This window comes from Oreochromis niloticus, linkage group LG13 (genome assembly GCF_001858045.2).
Source record: "Oreochromis niloticus isolate F11D_XX linkage group LG13, O_niloticus_UMD_NMBU, whole genome shotgun sequence".
Taxonomy (NCBI): Eukaryota; Metazoa; Chordata; class Actinopteri; order Cichliformes; family Cichlidae; genus Oreochromis; species Oreochromis niloticus.
The window spans coordinates 5,285,733-5,312,649 of NC_031978.2; the positions used below are offsets into that span (position 1 = coordinate 5,285,733).

Sequence of the window (26,917 nt, forward strand, 5' to 3'; positions counted from 1 at the left end):
GAACAAGTCTCGACAGATAAAGTCTCCTGTACGTGAAGTTTTCTTACCATGTCCAGCAGCAGGTAGACAGATTCTCTGTTACGCGTCGTCATCTTGTCCGTTTCCTGACCGATCTTCAGCAGGCTGGATGAGGCCAGCTACACAGAAACATGTTACAGAATGAGTCTCTCAAGTCAAGCTTTGGTTTTGATTTTGCATCAGTTTTAATTCAACTTTAGAATTTCTTGACAAAAATTGGGAAATTAGACACCATTTCCAAATTTAATAAAGAAAATCTGTCTTAACTGCATAATTACTGGAGCTTCAAAGACATCTAAGCACTTCATGACTGCTTGTCTACTCTGTACTTCTTACAACACAGACTGGTGGTAATAATGAGCCACAATACAAAGTCTTCTAGGGACAGCAGTTGTCCTTGAAATTGATTCTGTAAGTTGCTGTAACTTGAGGGATGAAACTCATTTGTCTGAAAGATACTTGTTGATGAGGGTGACGACCAAAAAGCTCACATAGATGTTCAGCTGGACTCAGATCTAAAGACTATGAAGGTCAAACCATTCAGTGAGTCCATGACCCAAGGTTTGGGACACTGTCATCCTCAAAGAGACCATTCCCTTTAGGATAAAAAGGTTTCATCAAAGGACAGAGCTGATCAGGATAACTTCGAAAGGGGACCCGAATAACGGCTCCAAGCCATATAATAGTCACCGGATACCTCAGTTGTAGATTTTTCCTTTAATTTGTTACCTTGTGTGTTTGATGTTGACATTATGATAAGAGATTTTATATCCCCCTAGAAGTTTAAATGAATCTAATTATTCTGCGTATCTTCTACATCAGGATTCAGACATGATGCCCTGCAGAGCTGCCATCACAGCGCAGCGCTAAACTAGAAAAACTAACCCCAGTTATATGTACTATAAAGTTCTCTAAGAGTAACAAAAATGCAGTGTCTTACAGCCAGGAACTCTTTGAGGCGGTCCTCTATGCTTCCCTTGTGGATGGTGAAGAGAGCAGCAGCAATCTGGTTGATTGCTTTGGCCAGGCAGTGGATGTTGTTACAGTGGCCTGTAGGAGGCAGCAAACACACACGGTTAGCTGAAGAATGAGAGATTATTGACTCTGGTTTAATTTCTCACATGTGACTTTCACAGCAGAGGAAATTTCAGGCTTATAAAACATGGATCTGTCAATCCTGGGCTTCATTTCTGTATTGCATGTGACATGGATGACAAGTACATGAATATAAAACGCGCGTGTAATCGTAAGGTTGGAGAACGGTTAGCGTCGCTGCACCGGTGCGACGTCTTAAGACGTGCTCCTGGCAAAACCAATCACTCGTCGGGACACAGTCTGCATACTAACAATGGTGGAGCCCATTACAACTCATTATCCTTTTCAAATGTCCCTTATTAACAATGGCGCCTTTCATTTCAAGGTTGTTAAGTGGCACTGTCTTGATAATTTGTGACCTTGAGTGATGACTCTCTTCGATACCTTATCAAAAGGCCTCATGTATCTGCAGCGATGCCCCTCTGTGGATCTAAATATCAAGTCTGTATAAGTGAATAAATCTTTCAGGCAAATAAATAAAAACAAACACAGGTCACATGGGCTAAACAGACATTTAAAACAGATTCATTATTTAAAAAGTACACATAATGAAGATGATAATATGGCTCTAATGAACACACATAAATCAATCTTGGGGCACAAGGTCGACGTCATTTGCATGCAGAAACAGTCTCGCGGTAAATTTTGTTTCCTACAAAGTGTAATTTTTTTTTTCCCAGCAGTGAGTCACAAGACGGGCTTATTATCCCCTTTATTAATGAATATTAGAGCTAGAAATGGAGGGCAAAATGATGGAGAGGAGACCATTTGTATCACAAATATATTTAAGTGCATCATGTATTATCATTTCTGTTTCGTAATGATTTGAGTCACAACAATTACTCCAGAATTTTTCCTCCCATAGAGTCTCAGCCAGCTCCAAACCAAAGTCAAGTCATTAATCAAACACTTTTTTAAAGAACACACCTGGAGTGCAGCAGAATGCATGTATGACATCTTTAATTTCCAGAAGGTAACTACTGCTTGTTAAACTAACAGCAAAAGTGAACATGACAGAGATTTTTAATGTGGGTTAAACAAACCAAGAAACTTAAAGCGGGGATGTCAAATTTTACATCGTGGACCACAAATGCCCCACTCTGATCTTAAGTGGGCCGAACCAGTGAAACTCCTCTTTCTGTTGGTGTAAACACATTCAACTAAGCATTTAATCCTTGATATATCCTAATAAAAGAAAACAGAGTGTTCAGCATTAGAAATGTGGAGATACTGGAAAAACTGAAACCCTCTGCATATCCTCCTTCAGTACATACATGAATCTTCTCAGCGGTCTTCCTCTTCTCATCCTGTCTGGCAGCTCCAAATTCAACTCCACTATCCAAACCATCTCATCCTACCTCTCTAACTTTGTCTTCAAACAGCTCCACCTGTGCCGTCTCTCCAATACACTCATTTCTAGTCATGTCCATTCTGGCCACTCTCAACCAAACTAATCTGAGCATCTTGAGAGAGGCCGCCACCTCCAGCCCTGCCTCCTGTCTTTCTGTCAGCACCACTGTCTCAAAACCATACATCATAACAGGTCTCAGTAAAACCTGGTAAACCTTCCTTTTCACTCTTGCTGCTCTCCTTCTGTCATAAATCACTCCTGAAACTTGCCTGTACCCACTCCACCCTGCTTGCACTTTCCTCTTCACCTCTGGCCTGTAGTGGTTTTTTAAAAATCAGTCTACTAGATGGCACTTCCTTTGTGGTTCTCAAACGACAACAAGAAAAAAAAATAAGATAAGATAAGATAACCTTTATTAGTCCCACACGTGGGAAATTTGTTTTGTCACAGCAGGAAGTGGACAGTGGAAAAGTTATATAGCAAAATTAGAATACAATAAAAATAGAATAGAAATAAGAATACTGTACACAACTGTAAAGAATAGAATAAAATAAAATACTAAATATAAAGGAAAAAAAAATGTAAAAAATACCTCACCAGCCTTTTACACGTTTCTTTCCACTGTCTACATCCTCCATATAAATGAAGCAAGCAGCGAGCTATCATTACCGCTCAGCTTGAGGGGGGGGATGCCATTAATTTTACATCCTGTCTCGCTGTCACTAGCGCACGCCTCTTGTCACGACAGACTTCTTTCTGCACACAGATACGACTGGCAGATATAGTTTGCTAGACAGAAAGTAGTCCCTGCATGAAGATGCTCGCTGCAAGGTGGGTGTGTTTTTTCAGAGTAACTGGGTCAAAATTTGTGGAAAGAGACATTAATGCTGAGTTTTTCCAAATGTACTTTTTGGCACCTTAAATACCAAAATGTGAGAAGCGTTTCTTTCTATTTGAATCAAGAGAAAGCAGACATCTCTGCTAATAATATCTACAGAGCTGGGTGACTCACAGCAAAACAGTCTAGATGGAGACACAGTACTGCAGGCCACAGGAAAAATATAGAAATTTGATTTTAGGATGAACCGCCACTTTGAGTGTTTGAAGTTTTGTGTCTTCTCTTTATTGCACTTCATGCTGCAAACATAAAATCTGTGTGAGAGTCACTTTAATAAGATCTTCTTAACAAATCTACCAAAAAAAAGAAAAAAGGATGGCGTCCTACCTTCTATGGCTGGGCTGTACTGTGACATCACGTTGCTGGCGAGTGTTGGCAAAGAAACAGCCACAAAGACCATCAGCAGACAGGCGATCTTATACTCCTCCTCTGGGCTGATGTTCTCTGCAGACAAACATCGTGATGGTCATACAGATGAATTGCGTGGCTCCTGGATCGTGTTTGTGTGACCGTGTTTGCGACTCACCGCTCTTTTGAGAGGACAGAGCCACCACCAGAGCTGGGTCAATCTCACAGGGTAAACCTGCTGCTGAGGACAGCTCGTAAACGTTCATGGCCACCTGGAAACAGACAAAACATCCACCATGAACACAAAGAGCGGGACATCCGGAAGCTTATCTACCTCGATGAGCTCGTCAGTGTGTTTTACCTTCATGTCCGTCTCTCGGGGAATGTGGTCCTTGAAATCCTCCACCGAGCTGACCAGGAAAGGAATGTGACAGGACAAAACCTGGAAAAAGCAAAACCGACACAGACCACTAAGACGGAGAAAGATGGAAGAGGAAATACTCTAAAATATTTATAAGTTTGCTTTTCAGCAGCCACTATCAGGAAATCTCAGACTGAATGAGCAAGGGCCAATAAAAGAGAAACATGTACCTCAACACTTACACTGAATGTCTTAATTTAATGTGTGATTTCAGTGCTGGCTGAAATTTTTATCCTTTCACTTTTAATAAGGCGGCATTTCCGGAAACCAGCTAAATGTCAGTCTTAGAAGGCTTAGGTCTGTTAATCCAGTTCTGGAACTTGGTCCAGAAAGCAGATTTAACAAACTTTGAGTCAAACTCCAACTCCTAAATTGATTTGATTTATTCATAATAACTCAGCTTTAAACTGACAGGGACATAATGCAAGCTATTGTGGCTGTCGATGAGACAGTCTAGTAAGACTGATTTTGGCCATTTACAGTATAAAAGATGACAAGGTTCAATATTAAAATACCTACAACATCTACTGTACCTTTCTAAATGAAAACAATTTTAAATGACTCTATTTTAATGCCATGAATATGACCTAAAGCTGAATAAAGAAATGCACATTATTATAGTTTTGTATTTTCTAGTTTTAGTTTTGACTTTTTGTTTTTAATTAAGTTTAGCTTCAGTTAGTTCCCAGAGTGGATTTTCTTATTTCAGTTTAGTTCTTACTAGTTTCAGCGTTCGTTTTAGTCTTTTTAATTATTACTGCATGCTATTACTCTGAATGTCTCACAGAAAATTAGTACAGGTTTTACAATAAAAACAAATTTTTGAAAAGCAGCTGACCCACGGTGTGTCACAGTATCGTAAATAGCAAAACTATTTCCTTTACATTGTTATTTTATTCTATTCAAGTTCACACAATTGTTTGAGTTAATTTATTTTTTTCTGTATTTTTTTCCACATCCAGCTTTAGTTTTAGTTAATTATAATAACCTTGATTGACACAAGTTGCCCGTATCTATCACCCCAAAGTGGTATATGATTATGTGTGCCTTACGTCTCTCAGAGCCTCCTGAGCGAGCGAGCGGAAGGACAAAATGACCCCAATGATGGTCATTCTCTTCAAAACGCTGTCCACAGCTACAAAGATAGAAAATACAGTGAGTGAGTGGATTACATCAGCTGTCATAGTGATCAGTGTTAATTCAGGAGTTCACCAGTCACAAAAATAAACTCGCAAGGAGGTGTATCAATTTGTACTTCAAGTGTACTAACTTGAAGTCATTTCTAACCATTCACTTTCAATGGCAAGTTTAATACAGATGTAATCAAATCTCAAACAAGAGACTGACACTGAGACACTGACATGAAACAAGCCAAGGCTGCTGATTGTAAACAGCTAAACATCACAAACACAAAAGTGGCATAAGTACTCCCATCGTGTTTGGATAATCACTTATTGTTTGGCACCATGATGAAAATGTAGCTGCAAAGATCTGTGCCAAGTAAGTGTAAGCACAAGTATTATCGTTAGTGTTAGTAATTACAGGTGAGTTTCTTGAAGAGCGCAGCCATGTGGTCTGGTTTGTCAAAGCTCGTCCTCATCTGGGTCAACACCTCCATGTTTTCTACCACCAGTTTCTACAGAGAATTGCAAATAAACAAAACACAAATATATGTAAGAACATTTTGTTCAAATTTAAAAAAAAAAAAAAAAAAAAAAAAAAAAAAAAAAAAAGACCGGTTATGAATGGAACCACTGCCCTTCGAAGGCGTCAGACTACGCTAAACACTCAATATCAGCTCATTTTTTCCCCTAGTTTTGGCTCTCTGATGTAAGGAAGAAGGGATATCCCCAATAAGGCCAGGCACACTCCTCTGACTTCTCACAAAAGATTACAAAATATAGAAATGAGTTTTCTGAATGTTTTATTTTAAAAAAAACCCAAAACCAACCAACCAACCAACCAAACAAACAAACAAACAAACAAAAAAACTCTTTCACTAATAATATCACCTGTACAACTTGGTATAACAGTTTCTATTATTAAATATGTGAGTATATCTTTATGATTGTGGGCATGTTTATACCTTCAGCTCAGCAACCTGAGATGAGATGTGCCACATCAGGCTCTCACTAAGAAACTTCATACCGTATGGGCCCAAGAGCTCTGACAGGGAACGCATCTCTGTGGAAAAGGCAAAAAATAAACACTTTCAACAAACTTTCAGCAGAAAAATAAAGACGAAGAACAGAAAAAAACCCAAGATGGCTAAACTCTAAACTTTGTTCCTCTGTATGACAAATGAGATTGTTGTTAATATTAATACACAAAACCCCACATTAAGGTTTCTCTTCTATAGCTGATGTATTTTTTTTTCGTCATAAATACTAAGTTACTAACACTTTCAAGCACAAAGTGTGTTTGTACGAGTAAACAATCTTTTGAGTGTTTGTACCGGAGATATCAGAGTATTCTTCAGCATTGAAAGTCAGTTCGTTCTCAGTGGGCAGGTTGACGAAAGCCTTCATGGCGGGGAAGTAGGCGATGTGTCCGTTACTGACCTGGCGGAGCAACGTTTCCAAGTACCTACAAACACACACAGGATGCCGTCTCAGTATAGGTTACATGCTTAGTCCTCAAAAGAAAAAAAAGAAAAAGAAAATCTGAGCTCCATTACAGTCTATGGGGTATAATAAATAAGTAAAACTGTAGCCACTGAGTTTGCAAACCATTAAATTTTTTATTTGGTTTTCTGCTTGTTTTGGTTCCAGGATTTACCCCTCACTGCTGTGGATGTGCTTATTTGGTCCTCCATTCAAATAGTGCATCTTTCTAAATTTTATAATAAATTAAATTTTAAACTAACTAAACTAACTTTTCAGAAGAAAGTTGGAGTTAAAGGCAGGGTGCACTCAAAACTGTTAGTTTCAGACAGAAGGTAAACAGAGAGGCTGAATTAAGGCCCCCCAAAAAAGCTACTGTAGTAGAGCCCAAGAATAAAGATATGGAGCTGGATGTGAGGAGAATAGAAATTGCTCTGATTAAAAAAACCAAAACAAACAATCATCTGAAACTACTGAGAAAAGTCTAGTGAGTTATTTGCGCTGTTTGTTGTTTATTTCCTCCTCAAATTACACTTCTGCTTCCTTTGCTGTATGATTTTTTGGTATTTTATTAACAATGTTTTTGGAGAATTGCAGAAGTGCTAAAAATCAACACACCAGTTTGTGTATAAACTGGTGATGGTGGGCTCTCCGTGGCTGTCCAGGTGCTGCGTCTGCTGCAGGAGGACGTTGTTGAAAACTCGTGTGATGTCGATGGTGACGTAGTTCTCTATGGACTGCAGCACGGTCATGTATGCTCGGACGCTCGTCAGCAGCTCGCTGGGCTTGGCTATCTCCTGAGTAGCCTGGTTGTACATGGTCATCCCCACTATGGACCTGGACACGATCAGAGGTCAATAAGACATGCCTAAGTTAAAGTAAATTTAGTAAGAGCACTTTTAAACCTCACAAAGTTGCACAACTTACTTTAATTACCTTAATTTTAGCAATCATAAAGCTGCAATCCCTTAACTTTCCATTCTGAAACACCAAAGCTGTTTACACCTAAACTGCTCAATTAATCTGCTTTTAAATAACTGCTTAAAGCACAACCTCTGGACTGTGCACTGCTTAATAATTACTGTCATGTCATGATGAGGTAGTAATTTGTACTTTTTCCTATTCACTGAAAGCTGTATGTGTAGTATTTAATTAACACAGAGGTGGTGAAGAGCAGAATTAGCTGGGCTGCGAGGTCGACAGATGCAACTCTAAATTGGACAAAATTTATCTGTAATTATACACCTTCACTATGAAAGCATGCGTTCGTGCTTATTTACTTGGTAAATCGGATCTCCAGGTGCGAGGTGAGGTACTCCCTCGGTGTGAACGTGTGCTCCCACACAATCAGGTTGGGGACGTAGTTGATGGAGAAGCAGAGTTCAGATAAGGCTGTGTGGAGTTTATCCAGACTGGGGGGCGGGAGGAGACACATAAACAACAGATATGATTAAAACCTGATCTGTGCAGAGAAAACAAGCAACAATACCAATAAAACCAATAAAGGAGAGCAAAACTATGACACTTAAAATGAAGGCAGTATAGATATATATGTAGGTGAAAATATAAAAACTTAATTGGAAAGCACTGGCACATCTGGGAAACAGTGATAACAACACGGTGGAGGGTTTAAAACAATAACAGATTCGATGTGTTAAAAAATAATATTTCAACCATTTATTGGAGAAAGAAACAACTAAATATTACTGTTTTCATTTTTACTGCATGAGTACAGATGGATACTCATCAATCTATAAACAATTACAGATCACTATAATTAAAACACACTCAACAGTAATGAGTTTTAAAAGAAGCATAAAGAATAAGCTGAGAACAGACAGAGACAGACTGTGGCTCTGCAGATCCTTGAAAAACAAACATTCAGATCTTCACGTTCCCTCTTTTTGTACTAACTTGGTGACCAGCAGTCTGTTCTTCCTCATGCTCTCCACGCCTGGTTTCTCCCTCTCCGGCTCGCCTTTCTTCCCCGTCGCCTTCTTGCTCTTCTTGTTCACAGCTTGGCTGATGGTTTTTGCGCAGTGCTTGGGAAGCAGCTAAGGTAAAAATAAAAAAAGTTCAACATTTTACTACAATTATTAAGCCACTGTCATTTAGTTTTACTGTGCTCTTTAGATTTACATGGGACCTTTTTACTTATTTAAAGAATTGTTATTGTTTTATATTATGATTTTTACAATTTCATTTATTTAAAATTTTACTTATTAAGCTCCTTTTTTTCCCTCATTTAACTGAAATCTTTTCTATTGATTACGTTTTAACTTATCGATTTATTTTGTTTTGCCTTGATCTCATTTTTTTAGCTATTGTATTTTATTTAATTAAGGTTGTGGATTTTTTGAACTTTTGGGATAAATCAGGTATATTTCATCTCATGTTGAAGACAAAAGAAGCTTTTAACAACAAGTTTCAACAAATGACTAAATATTTATATGGAAAAACATCATTTTATGCTCTGGGTATTGATGTCAAAGTGTTGGTTGATATGAGAATCTATTTCAGTACTGGGTCAAACTTACATCATAGCAAAATTATCAACAACATATTATTGTTTCTACATTTATTAGCCAGCAATTAATTTCTTAATGCCCCAAAAAGGGATTATTTACAACTGAATCGACATGTAGCAATTACATGTGGCAAAATATTTTACACAGCCTGATTCGACCTTGAAATAAAGTATTTTTTTCATACTGGAAGAAGGAAATAGACTCCCGGATGTATTTCTCCTCTTGTGTGGAAGTCTGCACAACTATAGCCCTGCTGTTTTGTTCCTAGTGGAAAACCTGACAGTAGTTTAAGTATAGATTAAACCAGATGAACTGGTCAGTTTATCTTTGGATTGATTTTATTCTCAATAAACTCTGTCAGAGTCTAACCAGCGTTCAAACGGAGGGTGTTGGAGGGGTTGGCTGACACAGGTTGTTAACCTGTATCACTGTCAGTCTGATCAGCAATTTGTAGCATTTGTATTCACGCTACAAATGTCAAACTGTCCCTGTTGGGTTTGTGTTCCTACCTGGTCACTGAGTGTACACTGCTCGGTGCAGATGTCGGTGATCAGGTTTCTGGCCTGTTTGGCCATTTCGTCCAAAAACATGTTGCACAATGACAGGCTTCGATCCCCTATGTGGTGACGCTGAGGAGGAGAGCAGGAAGAGACAAAAAGACTCAAAGTGAAATCATTATCAAAACAGCATAATCATCATACATATCACGCCTCATGCCCAGGCTCAGAGGGGAAGGCAGCTGTCAGTCAATGATAAAAATTGTATCGAATTTAGAATCTGTTCCAAAAAGACCAAAACAGTTACCCCGGGGTGCCTGTTTAGATGCATTTTAGATGGCTATAAAAAAAAGGAAAGCCCAAATGTCTGCTGGTTCCAATAACAAGTGTATTTCTTACTTACAGTGTCCTTCAGGTAACAGTTTATGCCTATAATGAGTCAATTTTTGCTTTTCACTTACAACCAGCATTGATTAAAGCCACACTCGACTGGCTGAACATCCTTGTACTGTACTGTGAGTTTTTTCACATGAAAAGTTTCTTGTTCTTCCATGTTTTTCCTTTTTCCCCTTTAATTTTTAAACATTTAAATCACCTGAGAGTGAAATTGGATTAAAACTGGGAAGTCAAAGACTCCACAGCACCATATTTGGAAAATTCACTAAAAGTTGACCAAATGGGCACATTTTTGTAACTTACATTTGCTACTGACATTTTGACCAACTGATACCATCAAACATACACCGAAGTGGCCATTAGCAGATCCTATTTGAAGTTCAGCAATGGATGTACAGAAAACTATTCCTAGATTACTTTTAAATAGAAGAAAATGTGTCTAGGTGGATTTACTGACCTCTCTATGCATTTCCCTTCATTATATCCACCCCCTTCCATTACATCTCCCCATCTATCCCCCTTCCTCTGTACCTTTTGTTCAACTCATAGATATCCATGCTTGGGAAATTTTCAAATGTCCTCATCTCCCCATCTACAGGCCCCATTATGTAAAGAATACCACACAAACTGGGTTTTTGTATGCATGTGTGTATTTACCTCCTCGGGACAGAGCTCATGTGTACAGGACATGAAGTGTGTACAAAGCAGAGGGAAACAGATTGAGTGGCGGCTCTGGGAGGGAAGCTCCAAGCACTGCTGAAACATCTTCTCGAATGCACGGCTGTAGAAGCTACACACAAGAACACAGAAAAAAGGAAAATATACCTATTTAAAATCATGTCTGAATTATGCACAGGACTTATCAGAGTTTCAAATGAGTGTCTCACCAGAAAATAGACAGGTCTGATGTCTCCACAAGCATCTCCACCAGAGAGTCCACCATCTTTGTGTGGAAGATGATGGTGTTCATCATTTTACCGAGCTCTTTGTGATCGGCTAAACCGAGACTGGCTTTAGAGACACTTGTGTAGGCCTAGAGAGAGGAATAACAGTACAACCAGGGCATAAAAGACAAACCCTAGTTCTTTATTGTTACATATTGCACTACCCCAACTTACTGAACAGCATCGTTAATATTACATTAAATATTTTATTATGTTTCAGTAGTCAAGGAAACTACGTTATGCTTGAAAGACTTATTTCAAAATAATTTAAGCACTAAAGTTGTGTTTATACCTGCAGTCTGAACCAATCCAGTCTCATGCCTCTGAAGTCAAACACTTCTCCATCCTCCACTGAAACACACAAATCACACTCAGTATTTTAGTAGCTTTAATTATTAATAACTACTACGATCAATACTGCCAGTGCAACTGCAAAAATACCGACTTGTCCTGCTAAATCTTACCTTGTTTAACACTGAGAGAAGTCATGGTGTTGACAAATGAAGACATGATTATAGATTCATCCTCTGGACACACAGACAGGTTCTTTAAATTAAAACAAAAAGGAGGTTGATTAGACAGGACTATATAGATTCAGATTAGATAGATTAAATATGACAAAAATGTTAAATAAATAGAGTTCATTAAGAAGTGTGAAAAGGATTAACCATAGAAACCAGAGAAATGCAGATTTTTTTATATTATATTTTTATATTAATTTAAAACAAAAATTCAATTACAACATTTACAATAAATGTAACTCCTGTATTTTGACACCTGACACAAGCAGTTTCACATCCATGCTGGATGGTGACACCAGCTCAATATTACCATGTTTTAGGAGGAAAGCAATATCAGATTAAATGTGACTGAATGCAGTAAGAGTGCCTAGTCTCAGGAGTTTGTATTTTTATATGTGTTCCCACCTGAACCAGTTCATTCAGCACCACAGCATCAAACCCAGAGAGGTACTGGACGTAGTATCGCTGCATCACAGGGCCGTACTTCCTGACATGAGCTCTGAGCTCCTCCATGTAGAATATCAGCTCAGCTATGTGTCTGCAAAACACACATACACACATTAGCAACTAAAGAAACACAAGTGGCTTAGTGCACAACAAGCAGGTGTGAAGACGCAAGTGTGTTTATACAGGCATGACGCGTGTACACAAACACACTTGTCCACGCTTACTTGTCTATGAAATCATCTGTGCTTTTCTTCTGGATGTTGTCTGCGTGTCGAAGCAGCCAGATGATCTCATCACGGGCGAATGACAGTGCCATGAACACAAACAGCGCCTAGCAGACCAGAAATTTGGAGGGAAGTGGTGAGAGAGAAGCTGGCAGCATCTGCTTTCTCAGAATCTCTGAATACAATCGGATACTTTATGAATGCCTTTGCATCTATTGGTGCAGTATACTACATCGAGTTCCACTAGAAGAATTGGGCTGGTAAAGACTCTAAATGATTAAATAATTTAAAAGACATGTTATAGAGGTAGTTTACTGCATATTTTATATAATCTGTTGCACTCTTTCACCTATTCTGTTTATCCTGTCTGAATTTCAGGTATAATGAAAAAACAAAAGGTTATTTCAATCCGTGTTAGTTTTATATTTAGTGGGACCTGTTCTGGGATCTGTCTGCTCTCCCACGCACATACATGACAAGCTGAAGAAAGGTAAAGCAACAACAACAACCCTGTACAGAACTATAAACATCAATGGCAGCAGAAATTATATCACTAAAGTCTAAGAGCATGGAAAGGATGAGGGCAAAGCAACTTGTAGAATTGCATTAATTTCTGTAAACGCCAACCTGCTCTGTAGAGAACATAAAATGGCTGAATGAAGATGGCTTTTTGTAGCTTGCCTGAGCTAACACTATTGTAACTGTGGTTTGTGGTGACCTCTCAGGCTCTGTACACAAGATCTGGTTAAATTAATTAATTAAAATAAATGAATTAGAAATTAGTTTAGGTCTATTTAATGAGTTTTGGTCAATTAAAACAATAGCAAACATCCTGAGCAACAAAAAGCAACTTAACAGGTGATACTGTAGTATTTAAGGCAGCTTTTTATAATTCATCAGGTTGCAGCCCCTTTCATTTGACATGTTGTTTTTAAGTTATGTGAGCCACTGTGAAATTAACCATTGTTTTGCAAAGACCACTTTTTGAAGTTTTGAGCTGAATGTGTTCACCAGCTTAGTGTTTTTGACGCCTCACTAGCAACTAGGCAGATTTGATTGTGAAACTGAAATTCAACACAAATCACAAGGCTGGCCTGGCCTTAATCATGTCCTGCCTTATAATCAGTCATGACATGACTGATTATAAGGCAGTCATGTCTGTAAAGATCATAAGATATATAATATATTGTAAAATTGTAAAGATCATAATATATTGTTATATGATTTACAATATAAAGATCATGTTGTACTCCACACAACTTGAAAAATAGAGATTGAGACAATAAACATCAGCGATAAGGTCATAGATCAAATTAATTAGAGGATATTTCCCCCTGGACTTGCATAAAATCCAACTTGTTTTTGTAACAAAAACTAAGTCATCTCCTGCTGAAAGAATGAAAGTCTATGTTTACAACTGAACAGAGTGTTATTTGCAGTGGTTTTTTATATTACCTTTGGACCAAGCAGTCCTGGTTGGTCAGCTAAAACAGTGGCCAACTCTTTCAGAGCTGATCTGAGGAACTTGCGCCTCTCTCTGTGCATGGAGCCTCTGTAAGCAGCCAGACAGACAGAGGAAGTCAGAGCAGTGCATCAAAACATACAAAGCATTGTGATTAAATGGTATTCTGACACTTTTAGGACAATCCCGCAGGAGGACAAAAAGTAAGTAGATGACAGTGATGGCAGAAGAATAAGAATGAAGATGAAAGGGGAAGACGGAATAAGTAATGAGGATAAAAGCAGAGATGAGACATGGGGGGAAGACGACGACTAGAGGATAAAATGGGAGGAAAGAATGAAAAAGGATACAGAGGAAAGGGTGATGTTTCACAGTGAAGCTTCCTGAGAGAGGGTAGAAGCAAATGCTAAAATGACAGTTAAAATCTTTAAATAAAAGACCAGGAATATAAATTAATAATATAGAAAATGGGGGCAGTGGAAAATAAATATAAAATGTGAGTGTATTTTATGTTTGTATGAGAGAGTATGAAACAAGGTTATACATACGCATGAGACAGGGCCTGTTCTTTGCACTCCCTGATGTCATTGATGCGTTTGTTGTACCTGCAAAACACACAAGAGGAAAGGATGCTTTAAAAAGAGCAAAATGGGAACACTGACACAGAAAATGTCGATCAAATCATCAAATTCCTCAATAAAAATTCAAACCACAAAGATATTCAACAATCATATCAAAGTAAAAAAAGGAGACATGATCACAGTTTGTGTGATTGTGCACCAGTTAAAGAGTGCCTGCCTGTGTCCACAGAGACAAATTCTCATACCCTCTGATGTTCACAAAAAGGTCCTCAGCAGCCTTGTGGATGTGGAAAACTTCATCCCTGAACAGACAGAGACAGGTGGAGCTCTGCAGAGCCAACTTCCACAAAGACAGCGCTGCTGCGTCGCTATTCAGCGCCGCATGACACAGGATAAAACCAACTGCAGAGAGAATGGAGAGAAATACAGAGCTAACTGCAGACAGAAGCATTTTGATCATCTGGCACCCAATTCACATGATCAGAGCACTAGATTCGACTCTGCTTCTACACTACTTACAAACAATCCACTTTTCCATCGTGTCCAGTGACAGGTATTCACAGGGCATCTAAAGACAGAGACACACAGTTGATTTCAGTTTTTCCAGTATCACTTTGCACAAAGAAGCTCTGACATCAAAAGGCTACACAGAACAAGTTAATAGATTATTAAGAAACTTTAAATGATCATTCAGATCATACAGATTATTTTAAGCTAGTAAATCGTGATACTAACAGTGTCAGACTGAGCAGGATTGAGCATTGTGGAGGGAGCAGAGATGAGAGAAAGCAGCTGGGCGTTCCTCCACTGGTCAGCTGACAGATTCCTCCTGGGATAGACCATCTGAAGGCTGACCAACGCGTCTGACAGGGACTGCAGGAGGAGAGACAGGACGAAATATTTTCGGTATAAAACTGACTTTTGAAACTAAATAAGCAGCAATTTCAGAGCCACTGTACGCAAACTAGGAACTTGAACAAAAAAAACCAAACAAACCCTTTATAGTGTTGTTAAAGTTGTTTTCAATTAAGTTTATTTCAAATATCAAGCTTGATTTAGACTTATGCAGGAAATCAATGTCCTATTTTTTTTATCATAACCGGAAACTCTCCCCAACCCTACGCCATTTGAGCGTAGGGTTGGGGAGAGTTTCCGGTTAAGCCTCTACACCATTTGAGCCGCTGCGAGCTGTGTCGACCCAACATGAGGCGCATGTCAGGTTACGGAAAATGTTACAGAGTAGGTCTTGATGCATTCTCAATCATCCAGGAAAGTAAATCTCCAAAAGTTGAATCTGTTCATCTGGACGTAGCGTTTTGTGGGACGCTCCCACAAAACGCTACGTCCAGATGAACAGATTCAACTTTTGGAGAGTTACAGAGTAGGGCAAAAACAGAGTTTCCAGTTATGATGGAAGTCACAACATAGATTTCCCACACAAACATAATTCATGCATGATTTGAAAAGTAGAAGTCTGTGTGTTTGTGGACAATATGCCACATGGACTAAGCTCAGTGAGGCACCTGAAATGCTATGGCAACTGAACCTCATTCAAAAACAACACTAACCAATATAAGCAGATGTATCTGTAAACACTGTAGATCATGGTGCATATACCAGGGCTTTTGATCAAGGAAAATCAAACCAGTGATTATTTTGATCAGTACTGACATCACATTAATATACAGTACAGCTACAGATGTATACACAAGTGATCTACATGGATGAACAGAATAGACAGGTTCCTTTACAGAAACCTTTTTCCAAGTTTTAATATAGATCTTGCAGACCAAAAGCTCTTTGCATCAACTATCTTGCATTTGTACAATGTTAAAAATCTACATTTCACAATGCACAAACAATTCTCTCACCTTTCCATGTGGAACAAACTCCTCCATCATCTTCTTCAAAGGGTTCTCATAATCCACAATCATTTGGCCCAACCTGGGGTACTCCCGGTCACTGCAGCAACACACAGAAGTAGTGTTTCTACTAACAGTTTATGCTGCTATGATGTCTGTAATAGTGCGCAAACTTCTCACATCAATCTAACTTTTGCATGTATGTCTCAGTTACCTGGCTCCATGCGTCATCTCGTGGGCATAGTTGTAAAGCCCTATGATGGCTTTCCTCTCCTCTATGCGAGAAAGTATTATCATCAGAGTAGTGTATGTTACCACCAGATCCAGGTAGTTCTTAGTCAGGTCAAAATTCACCGTCTGACGGGGGAACACAGGTGTGCCATTACATGAAGCAAACAACAAGAAAGGCAGCGATTACACAGAAACAAGAGACTATATACCTCCATCAAGGCCGAACACTTCCTCTAAAGGAGGGGTAGGCAATTAATTTTCCCAAGAGGCCATATGAGATACTGGGACTGTGGTGGAGAACAGCACCAATAAGTTTTTAAAGAGATAAAATTAACATTAAGCAGAATTGAGTTCAGCTTATTGGAGTAGCCCCCACAACAGCCCCAACAGGCCCTGGGGAATTTTAATTACCCACTCCTGCTCAAGTATGTATAAATTGAGTTTATACATGCGGAGGTGATCTGGATCCAGTTTAGTCTGTAATATTTTCAAGGACATCAAGATGATATCTTCCAAATTCTATCACTTTGACGTATCTTTTAAAGTATGACACAAAATGTGCAATTATGCTCTAATTCACAAAGGTAAAGAATCCTTTTCAAAGATCCTAAACTTCAGTGCAGGTTAACTCCCAGGATTTGTCCCAGATTAAACCCACCCTGTGGTAACATTTTCATGCAAACGGAAAAACTGAACCAACCATATAACTTCCTTGCTGGAGTTAAAAGATATTAATAAATACTTGGCTCTGGAATGCTCAGGGAATGAGGAAGAATGAAAACAATAGAGGAAAGAAAGGGGAGGAGAGAATCTCTTTAGGATTCTTCATTTCTGAAACATGATGAGGTAAGCACAGGAGAAAGATTTCACTTAATGGTTCTAATAAAAGATAGGACTTAAGTCTAAAAGTCGTCAGTGGGGGAAAAAAATCCTCAATAACTTTACAGCTTATTGTAGTTCAAGACTTCTGAGTGGGATCTAGACTCTTGCTCTTCCTTCGGCCTCGTTTTCAGTCTCTAGGAGTCTTTGACCCATTACAGAACATTGGAGGTTCTGGTGGGTAATTCTTCCTTTTTTAGGCTTCTTTCTATGTTTTCTGAAGCGTTAAAACATTGTCCTGTTACATGTGATACACATTCTTTAAAAAAGATAAATAAAAATATATTTGCTTACAATGTCAAAGAAGACTTGGCAGGCATCAATGGTGTTCAGCAGCTCACACACATGATCCTATTAATGGAGCGAAGAGAAATGTTTTCATTAGAATCACCAAAGTAAAAAAGACACGTCCTCGTGTGCTTCACGTGAGCGCCACTGTGTGTTTTTCCCCACCTTGAATTCCATGACATCGACGAAGGTAAAATAATAGAGAGCCAGGTTCTTCAGAATCTCTGACTTCTCCTTCTGCAGCTGGGCCAGCTGTTGCTATAAAACCACACGGCAAAGAACACAAAGTTGTGAATTTTAGAAGTGCTGAATGAACCCGAGACTTAGGTTTTCCAGTAACTAAGTACTGCTTTCACTGTGTTCCCTTCAGAGTAGTCAAAGAGAAACTTCATACAGCAACTCAGGACCGTTTACTCTTTTACAGCTGGTATGATTAAAAGATGGGACTGACTTTGGACATTTCTTAAATGAAATCATCAAAATCATCTTTTAAATAAAAAAATAAACTCTGGTTAAGTTCTATTTAACTCTGGAAATATGTTTCTTTGACAATTAGATTTTTTTTTTTTAAACTCTGAGGAGAAATATCAGCATATTCCTATCCCACCCAGCTAAAAAGATGTAATTATCAAGTTTCCCTTCAGGGATCCGCAGAGATCATCAGGTCTTGAGTTTCTTCATTTTGAAGTTAATTAATTGAAACTTAATCAACAGCAAAGCGGCAGAGACCACACACAGCTGCTAAATAATTCAGTTATTGGAGCTAAACTATTCTTAAGACGATTTAAAAAAAATTACTTTATATTCCATGTATATACATGAAAGTTATTTTACTTTGGTGAAGAACTTATTTCATTTAATGATTTTCTGGAACACTTTGCATACAGGAGAACTTGGTTATCAATTTTCTTCTTTTGCACCTTGTTATATGTTAATAAAGTTTTGAATAACTCGTTTTCCGTGTGGAGGTTTTCCAGAAGCTGTAATGAAATGTTTCACCAAAGTAAAATCTGCCTATATAAGCAAAGCAGAAACCATTAACCCAACAGCACCTTAAAAAATAAAAAACTCTTCCTGTTTTTGTCAATACGAGTCTTTAGCTGTGGATACAAAGTGTTTTCAAATCCCAGTTTACCTTTAAAAGATTGCTGCATCAATCTTTTAAAGTCTAAAAATCAACATGAAGTATCTCACTTCAGCACCTGAGAAGCAGTGTATTAACATGCTAGAAATGACTGAAGCATACTGTATGTAAATTTAACCCAGCTCCAGAGCAATCTGAGGTCAGAGCCGCACCCTAAACCAGAACTGGCCTAATAGGCAAAGGTGGAAAAAGGTCAAAAACATGACAAGTGTAGGAAGCGTGAAACACTGCTGCTGCAACAAGGAGTTCAAACATCTGTTATTTGGCTCAAGTCAACTAAAAGTGGAACAATCACTGTTTATTTTTAATTCCTAAAAAAACCCCCCAAAAAACAAATAACAAAATACTTTTTCCTGCACAATTTCGATTATCTGCTGAGTGACACTCCTTATTGCATGCAGTCAGCAAGTCATTCAAACACCAGCTGATCAGTCATCAAGCAAACCTAACCAACTAGCCAGGTGGGTAACTAGCCACGCAGTCATTCAGAGGAGGAAGAAGAGAAAATAAAAATGCTGGCAGAGAAAGCTGAGCAAAGCAAAACACACCCCAAAAGAGCTTTAAAAAAAAACAAACAAAACAAACAAAACCAAAATAAATAAATACACCCCACCCCCCGCAAAAACAAACACAGGTACAAATAAAAATACATAATATTACAAAACTTAAGTGCTTAAATTAAACTCAAAAAAGTTACAGAAACTTAGATACAAAAACTTACCAAAAAGCACAAGTCCGGATTAAGCCAAGTTTAGCATGCAGAACACAAACAAACACAGAAACAAAGCAGAAAAACAACATAAGAGACACATTTTTAAGCACAGTTATACTGAATAAAGCAGTTAGCTACACACACAGTATAAACACACATAAGCACACACACACACATACACACACACAAACAGCTTTTTGCTAAATGGTGCTCTGACATAAACACAAACGCCATAAGCTAACAAGTAAAGCTAAAAAGAAAAATCCGATGAGCAATGACTTTAGTTCACTTGACACACATGCATACACACACACACACACACACACACACACACACACACACACACACACACACACACACCCCTGACAAAGTTGTAAGAGATGCTGGATACCCAACGCTACCATCACACCAGTGTAGTCTTTACCTGGCCAGCCTATTTCCAGCCACCACTAGAAATTAACAGATCCTCATGCATATTCTGTCTCATTTTTATTTAATTTTTTTTAACTTGTCTGAAAGAACAAGGTCCTCAGTAATCAGCAGTTATTCCCCTTGCTCTTATTTTGAAAATTTAGTCACTGCCCTACTCATCTCATTATTTTGATTCCCTGGCTAGGCTGCTGTAGTGGCAGTCTTTAATTTAACTTGGCTGCCTCTGTAGAAAGGATATAGTCTCGCCACCTGACGAACTGAACTTGCTGTTTAAGCTGGAACTAATGATGGAAGTCTTTTCTACGCTCTGGAGAAAGTTGTGATAATCGTGAGGTAGCTGATTATATTTCTCAGTTTCTTTGTCACCAAATAAGTCTTTTAAGTCTTTTAAGAAAATGTGCACACACAAGCACACTCACAAAACTAAACCTGTGGGAAACCATCTTCTCAGCTATGTTGACCCATTTCTTTTTAGAATTAAACCCAACTCAAATTGCATTACATGGTCACATGACTATGGAAGAGGATTAGGGCCACCCGAGGAAACGTGGGGATGTCTTTTGTAAAATTTTGTAATATTGTAAAATTATCAGGCACACTCTAATAGGGAAAAACTTAAATAAATAAATAAATAAATAAATCCTCAGATCTTCAACAAAAGACCAAAGTTTCCAAAAGCAAGGAAACAAACCCAACCAAACAACCAGATCAACCAGCCAGATGGAAACCCTACTCGATTCACGGGCAGTCAACAATACTCCAGCAGTTTTTTGGGGCTAGCTGAGCAATCAAATGCAAGATTAAAGTACATGTGGGCTTAATTAATAAATGGGGAGAGTAATTTGCCTGAGACAGGGTGTCAGGGAGGACAATGGTTTGTTACCTTACAGAAATCTCCCACACTGACTGCTAGGCACCTAAAAACGGGCTTAACATTTACTGAAGCGCCAAATCAGAGTGATGTAGCTACCTGAGTGGGAAGTAAGCTCAATGAAAAAAACAAATATACAAGTCCAATAAAAAAATATATACATATCAATCACATTCAGAAACAACATAATTTGGCAATTGCCAGACAGAGTTTATATAAACAAGTTAGTAATGCAAGTGAATATCTTGCTAAACATTATATAGAATTAAATCAGCAAAAATACATGTCATGTTTCTTGAGTATTTTGTTTCTGTACATTCTGTACAAATTATCTGAAACAATGTAATGCATGCCATTTAATAAGATCTATTTTAATAAATGACAGTGCTTGGGTGTATTTCTGCCCTATATTTGTAGTGCAGGAGCTTTTTTATTTATTTATTTTCAATAAGCTAGCAAATTACAAATGCAACAATAAGAAGATATGGAGAGCATAAAAATAAAGCTGCACCCTAGGTTCAAAATGTGTAGTAACGAAGACAAATCAAATCATCTATACTGCTAAAAAGACATTTCTTCCTTCCACTTTTCTTTGCATAACAGACGTATACATAGGAATACTCACATTGTTATTCCGCGTCTCCACTGCAGGAAACTTCCTGACAATAAATTTAACCGCAGACTCCAAGTTCTTATCGACGAGATAGGAGGGCTTAGCCTTGGGATCACCACATGCCTGTGGAGGAAAAGAGAAGAGGACGTGAGGAGAGAGCGGAAAAAAAAAAAATATGACAAATACAGTGCTGCTACTGAAACACCTGGCTCTTTTACCCTTTTCTCACTTTCTCATAGTATGGCATGTTAAATTTGTTGTATTTACTGGGGTTGGATTTAGTGCTCATAGTGAAACCTGGTTTATCCCAGGACTGATATCGGAAGAGGCGTTTGAGTGAATGAAATATCAGCACTGCATATATTCAGTGGTGTTTCCAAACCAGAGGCATATTTAAGACATGAAAACGAACACACACACAAACTTGATGCAGTGGCATGTGCAGTCTTATTTTCCATTAAGATGCACATGCCAAAAAAAGGATTAATAGGGTAGATTTCCACCAGGCTGAACAAAGTTTGGAAGTCTGCGGTTTTCATGTTTGGATAAACCAGGTTCAACTGAGCAAGAGCCTGAACTGATCAGTGGTTCTCAGCTGCTGAGCTGTAGAGATTAGAGATTTTAAATAGAATAAATACTTAAAATGGCTCATTTCTACTGATTAGACAGTTGCTTTTTGTGAATAATAACCATATAACCCATAACTGACAGAATTTTAATTGAAATTTAGTTCATGGTTATTTTATTTCTGGTATTAAAACTGATAATATTTACCAACTGGTAATATTTTAATATCTTTTTTAGTACATATGAAATTACATATAACTCAGCAGACAGGGTGATGGTAGCATAATTCACCAGGCTTTATGAACCTCATGTCATGTTTTTCCTCACTGATAGCTAAATGACTACCAGACTTAAGTCTAGAAAAATAAGTCTGTCTTGAGTTAAATATGACAACTTATGACTGAAACTCGTCTGCCTGAGAGGAAGATATTAGGGTCCATTCTATGACATCATATGAAAGGTATGAAGTGGGGATTTTGACTTACAGATTACTTCTACACATTATGAACTAATTATTTATGTATTTTCATGAAAAAAATGTTTTTAAAAGGGTAAACTACAATAATAAATGCCATGGTTAGTTACAGTTGAAATCTGCATTATTGTGTTATTATGATCAGTAACGAGATTATTATTATTATTCCACATGATTACTCAAGACGTTTAAGTAAATAGATAAACTTCCTCCAAGTAGACTTCCTTGAAATTTAATTCTAATTCCACTGAAAATAAATAAGAAGGAAAGAGCTGAACTAAATATGCCTGGCAGGGAGTCAATTTGAGCTTGTTGGAGTGACAAAAGTAAATTTGGTGGGCTGAAACACAAAACAAAAGCATTGATGCAAAACAGAATGCGGCATAAAAATCATTTTACTTTGACTATCTTGTTTTAATAGTTTTTGAAGCTAAAACTTTAACTGAAATGAATATTTGATGAATTAAACAGCCCTTTAAAGCCCCCTTCAAGACAAACCACAGTATTTTAATAAATGACTAACTATTTTAGAAAGCAATCGGTGGCGGTTCCTTAGGAAATTACAATTTGGTTAAATTACCAGTTTTTAGGACTTTTGTTAAATATTGTTTAGTGACGGTTTACAAACAATTAATCCTGAAAGTTTAGCTTTGTTGTCAACAACACAAATGAGGCTGAGAACCACTGAGAGTCCCAGGTAACAATGGTTTCAGTGTCAAACTGTGTCTCTGAGTGGTTAGTAACACCACTACATGACGGGAAGAGCAATGAGCAGGTAGAGGGAATGAAACAGGAGAGAGAAAGAAAAATAGGTAGAAAATGGGAAGGAGGGAGAAATTAAAGGCACATGGAGGCTTCAAGTGAGAAATGGCAAAGTAGGGCACAGAAAGAGAGAGAGAGAGAGAGAGAGAGAGAGAGAGAGAGAGAGAGAGAGAGAGAGAGAGAGAGAGAGATAAGTGGTCAGAGAGAAAGCCTTTTCTCAGTTGAGTGTTTTCTATCCACAATGAGCAGAATTAATTCACTGCACCTGAAAAGCTGCACATTTCTGCTTATTCATATTCTAATCTTTTACTCTGCAGGTGTTGAATTGTCTGCCCTGACTGCCTGGCAGGAAGCAACAGCTCTCATGCATTATGGGTAGTGTAGTAGCAAATGGTGAGGAAGATGTGGTCCATGCATGTGCCATAAACAGAGTGAAAGTGTAAAGTTTATTGGCTGCCAACACCGAGGAACAATCCTAGAAGAGGTCAGACCCTTTGTTCTGAGGATTCACTTCCTCGTGGTTAATGTTCAAGTTTAGAAAGTGGAAGTACACATTTAGAAAGGCCATAAAAAGTAACATGAAGTTACCATAATGAGAACTGCAACACTTAGCTGTACTATAAATGCACTGTTTTCTACACTGCAGGAACAATCACAGCTAGTGGCCCATCAGGCCTGCAAACAGCAACACAAGCATAAAACCTGGATTTCAGTTTGCATGGCGCTGAAAGGTTTCCAGCATCAGCCAGTACAAAATGAACCCGCAACACAACAACACATGCTAATTCACACTGACAACCTCAGTATCAAAACATGATGAAATGCAGGCTGGAGATTCAGGTTTTGTTGACACTCCCACAAGACAGCGAGCAGTAGCTCCATTTAAAAGCTGTGTTGTAATATACTGCATCACTGACAATGGGTTTGGCCTTAAGACTCTGAAGCCTTTAAACAATGGCAATTAGTGCCCTCTCTTTTAGGATTTAAAGTTTAATCACGCTTTAAATTTAAAAAATGGCAACAGCTACTACAGAATCACGTCAAAGCTTGTGGCTGGTTTAACCCCGGGTTAAAGAGGAAACAGTGATAAGCAGCTGCTACCATTATGTATCTGCTAAAATTCAACTTGGAATGCAGAATGGTGCAGATACAATTTTAATTCCCTAAAACTATGACATGAAAAAAAAAAATCCAGTCTACCCAGTGAGCATAATCAACTACAGTATATGCATTTTGCTAGAGACAAAGCCAAAACCCAGTTTTGCTATGCATGCTTAGCGCTTACAGTTCTATAGCTGAAACGCACTCACTACTGCAGGATCTGAAACACATAACACATGTGGACACTATGAAGGGATTGGACACAAACACACAACACCAACAAGGTTTCAATACCCATCAATGACAGAATGGACCTAGAGTCTCAGCTTGTTTCCTTATGCCCACCTCTCTCACACCAGGTCAGACAGCAGCCAGACAATGCTCAAAGGCTAAGTGAAAATCTGCTCAAGTGTGCGAGAGGCAGGCTGAATTTTAACTAGGTTAAGAACAAGGAACCAAGATGTGACTGTTAAATCCATGCAACTGCAAAAAGCATAAGCCTGTTTTTTCTAACACAGCACTCCTCTGGTGACAACACCACTAGCTTCACCCAACAACAGACTAGTCACTACGTCTCCAACTGTAATGTAGTTACCCTCTGACTCACACCGGGGAACTGCAGAAAAGACATTGTTCAGTTACTACATCACATTGATATGCTAAACGCAGTGTTTTATCATGTTTTAGCCCAAATTCAAAGCATAAGACAATTCATTTTTAGTTGTAAATTGCATTAACAACTCTACATAGTCAGCAACTTCAACAGTTTTAAACTGAGTCTAACACTTATTAGATGAATTATGTGTCACAATTTTTGAACGTTTAGCACACAAAAGTAATCTGACAGAACAGACAAACACCAGTCCCCAAAATGTTTAAATGCCACTTTATCAATCAACAGGACCAATGCTGCCTGATATGGATATTCTGCCAGTCTGTTAGCAACGTACTGCTAAGTTTCTAACGCATAATAAAAAAAATTACTTAATCTAATTATGTGTTTCTGGTTTGACTTTTCACCTTCAGAGCTCATACATGTGATTATATATAGCATTTCTACTGATTCTTTAAAGTTGAATATTAATTAAAAAAAAAAAAACATTCCTACAAGCCTTCAAAAGCTCTAAAAAGGGAGGAAACACACATTGAAACATTTAATACAAACTCCTATTAATTGAATGATAGTTTGCCACTAATATCAAGTCAAGTGAGTTGCAATTAATGGGCTAAAACATGCAAAACCCCAATTCTAGTTATTTTTCAAATTGTATAAAGTATATTAAAGAGATTTCTTTGTAGATACAATCTCATAATTACAGTGTGTTGATTTGGGTTCAGTTAGGATAACTCTTCGGGTATTATTGACAATTTTATTTTCAGAAGAACAGACCATAATTGGATAACTAACATCTTAGCATCACAGAACAAAGACATGAATACTAGTTAAAATTTGACAGAGTTCATATGGCATGGGACTGTCTGTTAGTGCTGGTGGTGGCTAGTGCAATAAGCTGGTTGGCTGGGTTTGGGTGGGGTGGGGGCTGATGGCGATATGGATGGAAGGAGGGGCGCAGTGAATGAAGGGACAGGGCATGGGAATAAGCTGACAATCAGTAGTGGTCAGGAAGGAGTAAGGGAGCTGTTGCCTGGATACCAGAACAGACCTCAGTCTCGCCTCCACCATAGTTTCTCCACTCCGGGCAGCAATTAAACAGCTGAGCTTCTCAAAGGGTCCCCACACTGACCGACATATGGCAGGGGACCCTGGGATACTTAGCAGCGGGCCAAGGAAGCACACATCTGAGGACTAATTACAGTTGCTAATTACTGGATGCAATATTTGAACGCTGCTTGGCACCTACTGAGTGACCCTTCAGACTCTGTGAAAACTACCTCCTCCCTGAGATGATTTCATTTTTGTCTGTCATTGCTCTCAGTGTGAGCTCCTTCATTTTCGTAAGGAGGGATTAACTGCTGGGAAAAAAAGAAACAAAGTTCCCCAAAGAATGGATGGATGGTCTCATGTGATATGAAACCACTAAAGCACTACTCCAACCTGCTATGACTGGCTTACTGCCTGCTGGCATGAGTGTTAATCTTTTTTTTCCTAATACTACTGCATTTGTAAACATTATTTTACTTGTTCATTATCAAAATGCAAAATTAATGTCTAGTCCAAATTTGAAAAAAAGCTTATGTTGGGGTGATGCAATTATAAATTAGAAAAAAAAATCACCCCATTTATGAAGCTTTCACCCAGAATCACACAGATTAACAGAAATAATTAAGGCCACTAAATTGGCAGCAACTACTGGTTGTTAGGGAAATCATCAGGTGTATTTCTTGACTGATTGGGAAGTGAAATCAATCATGAAAGATTGTGTTGCATAAAAAACCTCCTTATGATTGCTCTGGTTACTGGCAGACTGTCGCGGTTGCATGTAAGATGCAGACTTGTCTGAGAACACTTGGAGAACATTCACCTTCAAAATAAATGTCTAACTGCTTTAACCAACATGTTTCAATGTTTCAAAAGAAGCAACTGTTACTTTGAAGGTGAATGGTCCCCATTCCAGTTTGTATTGCACTTTTTCATATTTTCACTACCGCTCAACCAGTAGTTAGTTAATGTTTTTAGTTCAGCAC

General features: G+C 38.3%; 1 protein-coding gene and 1 long non-coding RNA gene across 5 annotated transcripts in view; both read right to left on the reverse strand.

Moving 5' to 3' along the window:
* Positions 1–26,917, reverse strand: part of nckap1 (NCK-associated protein 1) — a 38,040-nt gene that overhangs the window by 2,374 nt on the left and 8,749 nt on the right. For 2 of the 4 annotated variants that reach the window (XM_003438346.5, XM_003438347.5), the window contains 29 exons: positions 21,379–21,489; positions 17,760–17,852; positions 17,601–17,657; positions 16,411–16,553; positions 16,206–16,296; positions 15,070–15,207; positions 14,854–14,902; positions 14,580–14,736; positions 14,302–14,358; positions 13,747–13,843; positions 12,292–12,398; positions 12,026–12,158; positions 11,564–11,645; positions 11,392–11,450; positions 11,043–11,188; positions 10,813–10,945; positions 9,772–9,891; positions 8,649–8,788; positions 8,015–8,146; positions 7,353–7,571; positions 6,587–6,717; positions 6,218–6,315; positions 5,674–5,767; positions 5,184–5,266; positions 4,072–4,152; positions 3,889–3,982; positions 3,690–3,806; positions 959–1,068; positions 48–137 (listed from right to left, as the gene is read on the reverse strand). In XM_003438346.5, the coding sequence (XP_003438394.1) occupies positions 48–137; positions 959–1,068; positions 3,690–3,806; positions 3,889–3,982; positions 4,072–4,152; positions 5,184–5,266; positions 5,674–5,767; positions 6,218–6,315; positions 6,587–6,717; positions 7,353–7,571; positions 8,015–8,146; positions 8,649–8,788; positions 9,772–9,891; positions 10,813–10,945; positions 11,043–11,188; positions 11,392–11,450; positions 11,564–11,645; positions 12,026–12,158; positions 12,292–12,398; positions 13,747–13,843; positions 14,302–14,358; positions 14,580–14,736; positions 14,854–14,902; positions 15,070–15,207; positions 16,206–16,296; positions 16,411–16,553; positions 17,601–17,657; positions 17,760–17,852; positions 21,379–21,489 (3,162 nt within the window). The remainder of the gene's footprint in view (positions 1–47; positions 138–958; positions 1,069–3,689; positions 3,807–3,888; positions 3,983–4,071; positions 4,153–5,183; positions 5,267–5,673; positions 5,768–6,217; positions 6,316–6,586; positions 6,718–7,352; positions 7,572–8,014; positions 8,147–8,648; positions 8,789–9,771; positions 9,892–10,812; positions 10,946–11,042; positions 11,189–11,391; positions 11,451–11,563; positions 11,646–12,025; positions 12,159–12,291; positions 12,399–13,746; positions 13,844–14,301; positions 14,359–14,579; positions 14,737–14,853; positions 14,903–15,069; positions 15,208–16,205; positions 16,297–16,410; positions 16,554–17,600; positions 17,658–17,759; positions 17,853–21,378; positions 21,490–26,917) is intronic. The other 2 variants (XM_013268452.3, XM_013268453.3) reach the window with 1 other exon arrangement.
* LOC112842003 (uncharacterized) lies at positions 1,915–3,682 on the reverse strand. Its single transcript, XR_003213561.1, has 2 exons — positions 3,477–3,682; positions 1,915–3,220 (listed from the first exon to the last, which is right to left on the reverse strand). It is a non-coding gene; the product is annotated as an uncharacterized LOC112842003 (long non-coding RNA).